Genomic DNA, 12,549 nt, shown 5'->3' on the forward strand with positions numbered 1-12,549 from the left:
TTCCATGACGTAATATATATCAGTGTTGAAAATTTTATTAAAATTTGTGCAGTAGTTTTTTTACTTAATCCTCCTAACAATAGTCCTTCAAAGCCAATATGAAGTGAAGCTTAATTCAGAATCTGGATCCAGATCACCTCCAAAATTTAATGGAGTTTTCCTTCGTCTAATTTAAATCTGTGGTGAAAATTTTGTCAAATCCGTGCAATAGTTTTGACGTAATCTTGCTAAAAGACAGACAAATAAACACTGATGATTTTTATTGCATCCTTGGCGGACTTAAGTGTTTTCACTGTTTTGTGTCATTCATGTTTTTTTTTATGTATTTACAAATTATTTTATGTACCAACATTGAACTTAATAATAAAATCACAAATGCACACATACCAAATATCACTTTGCTTTTAATATATAGATGATTTACCGCCTCCTGCTGGAATGGTGTGTGAGTCCAGAATGTAGGCTAATTATCAACATCCATTGTTCAGTGTTGTTAGCCAATATCCATAGTTTTTACAAAAATATTAAAATATTAGTGCTATTAACATTGTGTTTCGGTGGCGTTCATCCTTGACCCAAAATACATCAACATACCAAACGGCAAATCTCAGCTCTCCCCAGTTTCTCTGTGATTGAAGGCACACACACACACAGGCACATCTGTACACGGAGGCCATTTAGGCTTTTAATATATAGATGTCAAACCAAAAAAAATAAAATGTAAAAATCTGACAAAACTGATCATTTAACTAATCATTTGACTGTCAAATTCATGTGGGAAAGGGATATTTCCTAATTAATGTGGCTTGTATTGTTAAGTTGGGGGTTTATAAATAACTTGCTCTCTTTTTCAGAATCTATACCAGAAAATAATTTTTGCCTGGTCATGTCCATTGTTCATGGAATTGACTGTCAGATGTTGTCTGCGGATATCCTGAGATTCTGATTTCATTTTTGTTTTCTGCTCTGCTGCAGGAGCTTTAATTCAAACCTCAGCATTTATTAAACGAGCTCCTTGTGTGTTTTTGTTGTTTTTCAGGGGCCGCGGAACCATCGGCACCAACTGCAGCTCAGATCAGATACGGTGAGAACTTTAATGACTTTGAGACACGGGGCAGAGAAGCGACTCAATAAAGAGGTGGTGTTTTTGGCTGAGTGTTGTGTGTTGATATGTTGCCCTTCATTGCAGTGTTGCTACACAATGCCATCCCCTTCATTGGATTTGGTTTCCTTGACAACGCACATCATGATCGCAGCAAGTAAGTGACTTTACTCCAATTCAAACTTGATGTTCGGAGCAGATTATCGCATATTTGACGATGTTCTATTCTCTGGCAGGGGACGCAGATCGAGCTTTCCATTGGCGTCACACTAGGAATCTCCACTATGGCCGGTAAGCGGACCTGAACCTGCTGACATAGATCTGAACTTTAAACTCAGACCAGTCCTACAGAAATGGATCACTTTATTCTCAGATGGTTAAAAGCCTGCTTTCCTTTGTCCGTGTTTCAGTGCAGACAGATCGTCTTCTATTACTTTTGTTTCTGTGGGTTTTTTTTGTTTTGTTGTGTTTCAATGTCTGATGTTGACGACACATAGAGTAGCCGGTTTCGGGGAAACGCCACGAAAATCTAAAAAACCAAGATGATTGGTGTAATTTTAAAGAGAAATGTTGAGAAACAAGTGACCACCCATCGCCGTACCACAAACTACAAAAACCAGAGTATGCACCTGAATCGGTCTACGTGAATCCATCAGTTTTATCCACCCGGTATGAAATACGGGGATGGGGGGGGGGTAGCGATCAGCACTTCTGTCCATTTTCTCTTGTTAGTGCAAAATCTCAAGAACCACTTCACAAATTTCACTCATATTTAGCATGAGGGTGTACTTGGGTGATCCCCAACACGAGGTCAGTTATAGTGACCTTGGAGTCAATTTCAAGGTCTCAGCAAAATATTCAGGATATTGTCATTGCCACCATGTGTTGGTGCGATATTTGACGTACCACTTGGGTGATCCCCCGACATCAGTCAATTACACTGAACTTGGTCAATTTTCACGATCACAACGAGATCCCCAAAATCCCCCGACAATTGTATTAAACTTTGCATTACTGATTGTGGGGGCCGGGGGGGATATGTCATCTTGTGATGACTCTTGTTACTGTTGGTCAAGAAAGTAGAAAATAAGTAGTAAAAACAGTATCAAAGAGTATCAGAAAATATCTTTTGTAAATTAATATTATAACCAAAAAAAAGGAAAAAAAAAAAAAACCTGCTGTTAGGAACCAGTGTCAACAGAAGTGTTGTGGAAAATTGTTGCTAATTGGCTTTAACGCAATGGTAGCCACACCCGCTGGTGGAGAGGGCTGTAAGGTAAGACTAAAGGTAAATTGGTACCTGGTGCCAGGCCCCTGTGGTCTTAAGTTCCTGTGTCTCTGGGACACCCCATGGAGCTGCTTCTTGATTTTGGCTTTTTATGCCAGATGTCCTTCCTGACAGAACTAAAGATGTTCATGGAGAACAGGAACCAGGAACCTTCTAATGGAAGTGAGCACACTAACTGATTGCGCTACTATGCTTATATGAACATGTGGTGTCTCAGCTTTAATTAGGCCAAAGGTACACTCTGTTAACGTCTGACACACGGCGTTGGCCTCAGGTGATGATGTCATCCGTATAAACGTCTTTAACAGTCAACTCTTTGTTGGTGCGTTCTCCCGTGTATATCTGAAAATAAAATCTCTGCTTAGGGTCGTACTGCACCATGAAGGCAGCTGAGCTCGCCTTCCCCTCACCTTGGGTTATCCCGTTTCCATGGATACCTGGCTCCAGTTTCCTCTGCAAGTGCAAATCAGGAGCCGGCAACGGGCTGGAGATCAGTCACTCTGTCGTCCTCGGATTCAGGCTCGTCCAGCCTACTGAGCCGCTGAACCGTTTCTGCTGTTTATTCTTTGACGAGTTACAGCAGCTGACACTCGTTTGTCAATAAAAGCTGATGTCAGCAGTGCTGGAAAAATTATTCTCTCTGCTGCCCATCGCCATCAGCGGGTTTTTCTCTTTGAAGAATTTGGAGAGGGAAAAAAACCCGCTGGAAATTGAAGCACGATCACTTTTTTTTTCCCCCCCACTCATCACAGGTCAAACAGTAAGAACACAAACAACTGCTTCCAGAGACTCAAATCGCAGTCAGTGAAATCAAATCTACATTAAGTTCTTCAATTGGAACCATTTAAAATATTCTTCTTCTCTGCTGAGTTTTTTTTCTTCCTTCTTCATGTTTTTTTGCAGAATCACTAATGAGTAAAAGAGCTTATTTTCCTGCCAACCCTCAAATTTACTTAAAGAAATAATTGGCCTTTGAATTTACTGCATCCAGCAGGTTTTGTGTGAGAATCAGATTATTTGGGGTGGAACCAGGAAAGTGGATTTAAAAATAAATACATTTGGAGTCTTTTTTTTTGTTGTTGTTGTTGTTTTTTAATATCTGCATTTTTCTTGTCCCCCCAGTGGCGGAACATAGAAATACTGTCCATCTGAAACTCTGTATTCAATATAACATTTAACAGATCTGAAATGAGTTTACCAAATTAGTGCAGCAGCTAAGAGAATATTTAGAGCAAAATCCTGCTCTGTTTGATGTGATACAAACCATCAGATTCAGCACAAATTACTCAGACATTACTCTTTTGGGAAAAAAAAACAAAACAATTAGCCCCTTGAATTTTCAATAGGCGGCCAGGTAGGGGTCAATTGAAGAATTACACAGGGGCCAAAATTAAAAATGCTCTAATCAATTGAAACTACACTGCAATTATTTGTCTGATCATAATGATTCCAAAAAGATATAGTTTGGACAGTCTGTGAGGTAAAACAGCGAAAATGACAAAGGTCAGTTTCATTTTGTACAGGGGTCAAAAGTTGAAATTGCTCCAATTTTGGTGTTAAAAAAAAAGATGTGAATTATTAGTGAGTTAACAGGGTTTTAAAAAGGAATAGTTTGGACCATGTATCATGCTTATTTATCATGTTACGGGGTAACATATGTCACATGTCATAGAATCCAATGGATGTTGACCTCGTTTGACCTTTACTTTGGAGACCAAACATTCAACACAGTCAAAACTATTCCATTTATTATTCCTATTAGCTCAATCAATAATTTGCATCACTTTTTACTAATATTGAAAGAACTTTAACTTCTGACCCCTGTAGAAACTGAAACTGACCTTTGTCACCATTTTTCCTGTTTTTACCCCATAACCCCTGAACATTCAGTCATAGATAGTCCAACCTATACCTTTTTAGAATTGTTGTGATCAGACAAATAATGTAGTGTCATTTTCAATTTGATTGGAGCATTTTTAATTTTGACCCCTGTGAAATTCTTCAATTGACCCCAACCTGGCCGGCTATTGAAAATTCAAGTGGCTAGTCATTTTTTTCAAAAGAGTAATGTCTAAGGAGTATTTGTGCCAACTTTGGTGCTTATATCACCATTAGCAAGATTGTTGCAGTTATCTGCTGCACTATGAAGGTCAAGGTCAGGTGTCATGAGTGTTCTTGACCAAATATTGAAGGTCACAAAGCCAAAACTAGTGCCTGTGTGCGATGAAGAGTGAACTCTCAATAACATTCCAAGGATTTCAGACGGGTTTGTCAAATTTGCAACTAACATGCATCCTTTGAAGTTCTCGGCCAGCTTCAGTGATGATTGGCGACCTAATTTTGAAGGTCATGGGGGAACCTCCCACAACACTGTACTCCCAATAACTTTTCAAAGAAATAAGGGTAATTTACTGAATTGGCAGCAAGGATACATGTCTTGAAGTTTGAGGTCTAGTTGGATGATGAACGGCATTCATCTGTTTTTTTTTTTAAGGTCATGGTGCCAAAAATTGTGTTCACGATGAAAACTGACCTCTATGAATTTCCAGGGATTTTATTTGCAACAACGATGCATCCCTTGAAGATCTAGTTCAAATTCTTACTACAATAAAATCAGGACTTTCACACAAGTTGTTCCTGGTTGCTTTTTTTTCCTGAATGCCGTTTCACCAATAAAAACTTGGAAACTCGTCTTCACAGTGATCATTATGATGCACTTTGAAGTTGCCTTGTTACATTTTTGTTATGGCGACATAACGGCATGAAAATATTGCCCACTGTTCTCATCCCGAATTCACCATAAGAACCCTGTTTTATTGATGAAAGTTGAATTTCAAAGTGTTTTTTTTTTTTGTGTTTTTTTTGGTTTGTTTGTTTTTTTTCTTGTGTGTGTTTTTGCAGCTGCAGCTTTGGGCAACCTGGTTTCGGATCTGGCCGGTCTCGGGTGAGCATGCGTTCAAACCCGTACTAACGTTTGTTTGTAGGCAGCTGCAGGTCTGTGTGTTCTTTCTTTCTTGACAACGTTCACATTTCAGACTCCAACAATCTTAAATTGTTTTGTGAGTCGGAGCGTTTGATCGTGAATTATTATTGTTTCATAAAGTTGCAGTTTATTTGGCGCTCACAGTAAAAATAAACAGACGTTCATTCTTCTATTTTAAATTAGTTTGTAGACAGCGGAATCATTCTTCTGTTTGTTTGTTTTTTAATAAACGGGTTTTTGTGTGTGTGAACTGTGAACATTTCTTATGAAGCAGCAAACAAATCTTCACATTGAACAAACTGAGTCCAAATTCTACTTCTGACTTTTATTGATTATTTGAAGGTGATCGATGAATTTCTGCCTGACAGGTTCGTGTCTCACACTTGATGCTTGTACTTTTTTAATCCTGATTTCCAGTCTCGCGGGCTATGTGGAGGTTCTGGCGTCCAAACTGGGGATGCAGGTTCCAGATTTGACACCCAAACAGGTGGACATGTGGCAGACTCGAGTCAGCTCCCACATGGTGAGCAGCCCGTTTTTAATTCATTCATTCATTTATTGATGCAGGACCGTCTGATTGCCCGTCAGCACAATTACTCCCAAAGTGAAGAACTGATTTTTCAGTCACGGCCACTGAGCCACAGTTTGTGTCCAGATTCTGTATCGGAGCCACTTGCAGAGTGGGGTGTGGCCTGTGGTGTGGGGTGTGGTTTTGTGTGCAGATTCATGTCAATTTTTGGCAGAAAACATAAATATAGTCTTCTCACTGCTACTAACCACAAATCTGATGTTGCTGTTTCTTCTATTGACGTTTAGAGGTTAAAGGTCACAGTTTGAACTTCTGCAGGGGTCAGATTTTCAAATTGATGAGATCTTCTTGAAAACTATGCTAAAGTGTCCCTTTTGTCGTAAGGATTCACAAAATGTATCGTTTGCCCTTTCTGCCACGTGTGGTTCTTGGAGAATAAATTTAAAAGTTCAAAGTTCACATTGAGAGGCCAGAATCTTAAAAGTACCTCATATTTGGTTAAAATCGGTGCATGATTAAGCAACAAGCTACAGGTTGGTTGCTGTGTTCAAGGCAACAATAAATTCAGAAAATCCAAGTTGAGATTGGGATATATATATATATATATATATATATATATATATATATATATATATATATAATTATACACACACAATTGTATGCAAAAGTTTGGGCACCCCTGATAATTTTCATGATTTTCCTTTATAAATGATTGGTTATCTCGATCAGAAATTTCAGTTAAATATATCATATAGCAGACAAAGACAGTGATATTTGAGAAGTGAAATGAAGTTTCTAGTATTTACAGAAAGTGTACACTTAAAAATTGGGCCGGTGCATAAATTTTGGCATCCTTGTCATTTTATTGCTTTGAATACATTTAGCACTAATTACTGGAACACAAAATTGGTTTGGTAAGCTCATTGACCCTTGACCTCCTTACACAGTATCCAATCATGAGAAAGGGTATTTAAGGTGGCCACTTGCAATTGTTTCCCCTCTTTGCATCTCTTCTAATGAGTGGCAACATGGGAGTCTCTAAACAACTCTCAAATGACCTGAAAACAAAGATTGTTCAACATCATGGTTTAGAGGAAGGATACAAAAAGCCATTTCAGAGATTTCAGTTGTCAGTTTCCAGTGTGAGGAAATGGAAGACCGCAGGCACAGTACTAGTTAAGGCCCGAAGTGGCAGGCCAAGAAAAATCTCAGATAAGCTGAAGTGAAGGATGGTGCGAACAGTCATAGTTAACCCACAGACCTGCTCCAAAGACCTACAACATGGTCTTGCTGCTGATAGTGTCTCTGTGCATTGTTCAACTATGCAGCACACTTTGCACAAAGAATTGCTGTAATGCAGAGGAAGCCTTTACTACGTACATGCCACAAAAATGCTTGAGGTATGCTAAAGCACATTTGGACAAGCCAGCTTCATTTTGGAATAAGGTGCTATGGACTGATGAAACTAAAATTGAGTTATTTGGACATAACAAGGGGTGGTATGCATGGCTGAAAAAGAACACGGCATTCCAAGAAAAACACTTAAAATTTGGAGGCGGTTCCATCATGCTGTGTGGCCAGTGCAGGTACTGGGAATCTTGTTAAAGTTGAGGGTCACATGGATTCCAGTCAGTATCAGCCGATTCTTGAGAACAATGTTCATGAATCAGTTGTGCCCGGGCTGGATCTTTCAACAAGACAACGACCCTAAGCACTGCTCAAAATCTACTAAGACATTCATGCAGAGGAACAAGTAAAATGTTCCGGAATGGCCATCACAAGTCCCCAGACCTGAATATTATTGAAAATCTGTGGTGTGATTTTAAGCGGGCTGTCTGTGCTCAGAAACCAACAAACCTGAGATGTTTTGTAAAGAAGAATGGTCCAAAATACCAGAATACAGACTCTCATTGGAAGCTATAGGAAGCATTTAGAGGCTGTTATTTCTGCAAAAGGAGAATCTACTAAATATTGATGTATTTTTTCTGTTGGGGTGCCCAAATTTATGCACCTGCCTAATTTTGTTTAAATAATTATTGCACACTTTCTGTAAATCCTATAAACTTCATTTCACTTCTCAAATATCACTGTGTTTGTCTGCTATATGATATATTTAACCGAAATTGATGATCCAAACAACCAATGATTTATAAAGGAAAATCATGGAAATCATCAGGGGTGCCCAAACTTTTGTATACACCTGTACATGTGTGTGTCTATGTATGTATGTATGTATATTAGTGTATGTGTATTTGACAAAGTAGAGTCTGCAATTTGGTAGAGTTGGAGATTCTACCAGTAGAGAATGCGATTGGAAACTCTACTAGTAGATTCTTCGATCGGAGACTCTGCTGGTAGAATTGGAGATTCTACCAAATTGCAGACTCTTTGACATATATATGATGCAAACAAAACTAAACGATTTAAGTCATTAAGTAGCATTTGTCAGGGCCCCTTCACACATAGTATGAATAAGTACAAATCAGGGCGAATCATAGTGAAACAGCTCATATGACTGAACCACGAAAACATTGAGCTGACGTTGGGAGGGACACGTGGTCAGGAAGGCATGAACAATCCCACTGCAACAATTTCGTGTATGAGCATGCACAAAACTGTCACAGCGGGAACACAGTGTGAGGAGCTGGAGCATGTGTAACCACATCACGCAGCTGCTGTGGAAAAAAAAAAAAAATGCCACCCAGGGGATTTGAACCTGCAGTTTACAAAAGCTCTGAGTGCCGGTCAGAAACTTTACCACTGCGCGACCATCGCTGTCCTATAAAAGGTGCGTAAAGTGGTTGAAATCAACAAGGAGATAAATATATTTATTTAATAATAATAATAAAATCACACACCATAAAAACACAGCATTGTATTGAATCCCTCTTATCGAGCAGATAATACAAGTATGAACCGTCTGTTCCTCTGTAGATGACCCATGATCACAGATGTACAGTCATGAATTAACATGAATGAAGCAGTGCACTCTTATCATGTCCACATCTGCTGGACTGGTGTGTCCAGTTGGCCCCACATTTGTGTCCAGCCCGACACGCCTGTCCTGTCAACGACGCACATGCAGGACAGACACTGCATCATGTGGAACAGAGCTCATGTGGGTGACGTGACCTTCAGAACGCCCACTGCGGGTTATGATCTGACCATTCATTTTAGCTGGGGCAGCCTGTCAGTGTGCGCTCTCTCGCTGCAGCTGTCCTATCAGCGATATTTGTTTTTATGTATGTCCACATGAGGACAGCAAGCAGATACATGCGCATCGCAGTGGACAGTTGTAAGTTCATGTCTGTCCAAACACAGTCATGTTCCCCAGCTGGGACATCCAGAACCAGAGATCTCAACAGCTGCTGCTGTCAGCGGACACGCCCCCTGTCTGTTCAGCGCACACACCGTGTCACTCTGTTATGTGTAGGGATGGGTATTGATAAGATTTTATTGATATTGATACCATTATCGATCCAATTCCTTATCGATTCCCTTATTGATACCTCCTGTGAATTTTCTGTGTACTAAAAGTAGGCTTTCCAGGTTTTCTATGTCAACAACATTTTATTGAGTCTCAAAGTAAATAAATATAAAATTGGTTATTGGATCCTTGATCTCTGGACATAAATAGAAATAAACAAAATCTGTAGTTTTTGTCAAAAGCATTTCTTTTTAGACATTAATGGCATGAAAGTCACTCCATGCATCTGAGCTGAGCTCAGCTGGCTGCTGGAGTCTGCAGCCATACAGTCGTGGGCTGCTGCATGTCAGCCAGGACATCTCATTTTGGGAGGGGGAAAAAAAATTTGATCGATTGCAGTTTGTTTGTATTACAGCCTTTGGAAAGAGGTGTCATTTGATTGAAACAGTGATTGGCTTTGAAATTATTCATTCCGAGCGGCAGCATTTGGAGCAACAGAACAGAGGATGATTCTTGTTTCTTTCTCGCAACAAGACAGGAGTCTCAGTCACTTTAATCTGCACAAAAGTGACTCACCATAACATATTTTAATGGCTTTGAGAGGGCATAAGAAGCAGCATTGCCGCTTCTTAAGAGGAGCAAAGCAAAGAACCAACAAAGCAGTGGATCGGAGTACTGCTTCATTGGTTCAGGGTTCAAAGCAGATTCGCGCTGCAGAAACGGTTGATTACAGAGCCGCTGCAGGGTCTGTAATCAACATAGAGAAATGATCATTTTCCCGACAAACGCCCTCAAATAAATGGTAAATGGACTGCATTTATTTGCATTTGAACCCATGATCTTCTGGACTCAAGCCCAACACCTTAACCACAAGACCATCACCTCCCCTAAAAACTCTGAAGGACCGATAAGGGAATCGTTAAACAAAAAGACTATTGATGTCAGTGGATCAAATCATTTCTTAACGATACCCGAAAAGAACCAGTTCTCGATACCCAACTCTAGTTATGTGATCATTATTTTTTAGTCATTTGTTATGTAATTGTGTATGTCGGTAGTGTAGTACTTATTAATATACCTGTCCTGGCTGTGGTCTCTGTGTTTGTACTGTGACATGTCCTGTGCACTGAGCCGTCATTTGTGTCTCTGGTCAGCAGCTAGGAGTCATCTCCTCGTGCTGTGTGCACTCTGACCTGGCTGTCTGGCCCCGCATGTGTTCATGTCTGTCATGTTTGTACATACATATAAGCACCCCCCCCCCCCTTACACACCACGTGTAGGGGGGAGCGGGGGAGGCGCAACACACACATGCGCCACGTGTTTCAGGGGGCGCAACACGCGCATACGTGCAGGACACATGCACCACGTGTGTTACGTTTTGCAATGCCACACTCGTGGGGGCACTTAGACAGATTTCACATCAAGCTCGAAAGTGATCGTCTGCTCACTATTTTCATGTGACCAGCACAAATCGTCACACATTTTCTAAGTGTCAAGCGGGCGGTGTTGGATGTTCATGTGTCACCTGGAATTTGGCTGACACCTGCCGCGAGAGGGATCGAATGTGCTCTCGCAGGGCACTCTGTCTTTTAGCCGCTGATGTGTGCGAATAGCTGTAGCGGCAGATGTACGAGGCGTTGGAGGCAGCTCCGATTTTTCACAAATGGCATGCAATTTGTCCTTCCTGTGCTAGTCGACTTCAATCGTGTTATGTGTGAAGGGGCCCTAATATTACCGTCTTAAGGACATAATGGTAATTTATGTCGGTTGCATATCGGATCACTGAATTTTCACCAACCTGACCGTATGTTGAAATAATTTAGTCTTAACTGGAGTTTGTAATTTCCCACTTGGGGATGTTTCCTGAACACAGCATGTTCTTGTTTTTTAATTCTGCAGGGCAAAGCCATCGGTGTGTCCATCGGCTGTATTTTAGGAATGTTCCCGCTGCTTTTTCTCAACGATGACGATGAGAAGGACAAAGGAACAGCAGCACCAGCGAGTGGTGGCACGAAATCCCACGCCTAACAAACGGCACAACAAGGGAGTCCCCTCCTAACGAAAGAAACACAACCAGAAGGCAAAACTTGAAACACTATTTCATGCCATGAAAGGACACTTTAAAAAAAAAATATAAATTAAATATCGTGAACGTCTTTAAGGCGGAAGAATAATTTGTCAGTTATGGGTGTTATTCATCAACACTTTATTTTATTTTATTTTTTTTAAGATGCACAAACTGCTGACATTCAATATTTTTAACTTGGAAAAAAGAAAAAAATTCCGGTTGTTACCTCAACATCATTTCAGCTTCATGAAAACCGATGCAGTTGTTTTATCAGACTGTTTTTATTTACTCTGGAACGTCTTGAGCAGAAAAGAGGTGTTCAGTGACGGTGTGTATTTTGGTGTTTCCACTGAATGTTTGCGTGCAAAAAGCTTTATCTTCTCACACTTTTCTGTTACAGTCGGTGCAATATTTAAATTCTGACTTTGGTTTCATCACATTTAAAGTTCCAGATGGCAATTGATGACACATGGAGTTAAATCAACAGATGTCAAACCTGCAGCAGAAATCAAAAATGTTTGTAAAAACTAGACAAACATTCAAAGCTCACAAACCTGCACCACGGTCCAACAGTCTTATATTTACATCTGTATTTGATCTCTTTTCATTATGGTAAATATACTCCTTTGATCTTTTCTCTAACATTGTTAGGCTCTGATTGCTGATCTTTGATCATGACCTTTAAACCTGATCACTTACCTTTTGCTCCTGATAACTTGTCTGTAATTTTGACCTTTGATCCTGATTGCTAATGTTTGATCTGTCACCAGTTTGTCTCTTTCTTTGATCCTGTAAGCGGGATCCAGGGGCAGACCCTGACATTTGCTCTTTAGCACTGAACGTACATTCTTTTTGCACTGATCCTGCAACCAGCACTAACAATGTGATCAACAATCAAAGGTAGTATTTCTTCCTTGGTCAAAGATCAAGAGCCAGATCAAAGAATCTGACAAATCTTCAGATCAAAGGTGGGATCTGCCCCATAATAGGAATCAACAAAATCATTATCAAGGGCAGAATCATTATCCAAAGGAAATCAGAATCCTAGCCTAAGGATTGAAGGCAGAATAAAGATCAAAGGAACCAGAATCCCAGGAGGATTCTGGTTGCCTGGGATTCTGGTTGCTTTGATCACTCTGGAGGAGCTCGTTG

At 40.1% G+C, this 12,549-nt stretch overlaps 1 protein-coding gene across 1 annotated transcript; it reads left to right on the forward strand.

Annotated features, from left to right (window-relative positions):
- Nucleotides 1–886: 886 nt before the first annotated feature.
- LOC117501467 (transmembrane protein 65-like) lies at nucleotides 887–12,003 on the forward strand. The gene is given in 7 exon segments (XM_034160367.1): nucleotides 887–911; nucleotides 1,040–1,084; nucleotides 1,190–1,263; nucleotides 1,339–1,393; nucleotides 5,292–5,334; nucleotides 5,791–5,896; nucleotides 11,229–12,003. Coding segments are annotated over 7 exon segments (477 nt in total). The 3' UTR covers nucleotides 11,358–12,003.
- Nucleotides 12,004–12,549: the final 546 nt, after the last annotated feature.

This window comes from Thalassophryne amazonica, chromosome 20, assembly GCF_902500255.1.
Source record: "Thalassophryne amazonica chromosome 20, fThaAma1.1, whole genome shotgun sequence".
Taxonomy (NCBI): domain Eukaryota; kingdom Metazoa; phylum Chordata; class Actinopteri; order Batrachoidiformes; family Batrachoididae; genus Thalassophryne; species Thalassophryne amazonica.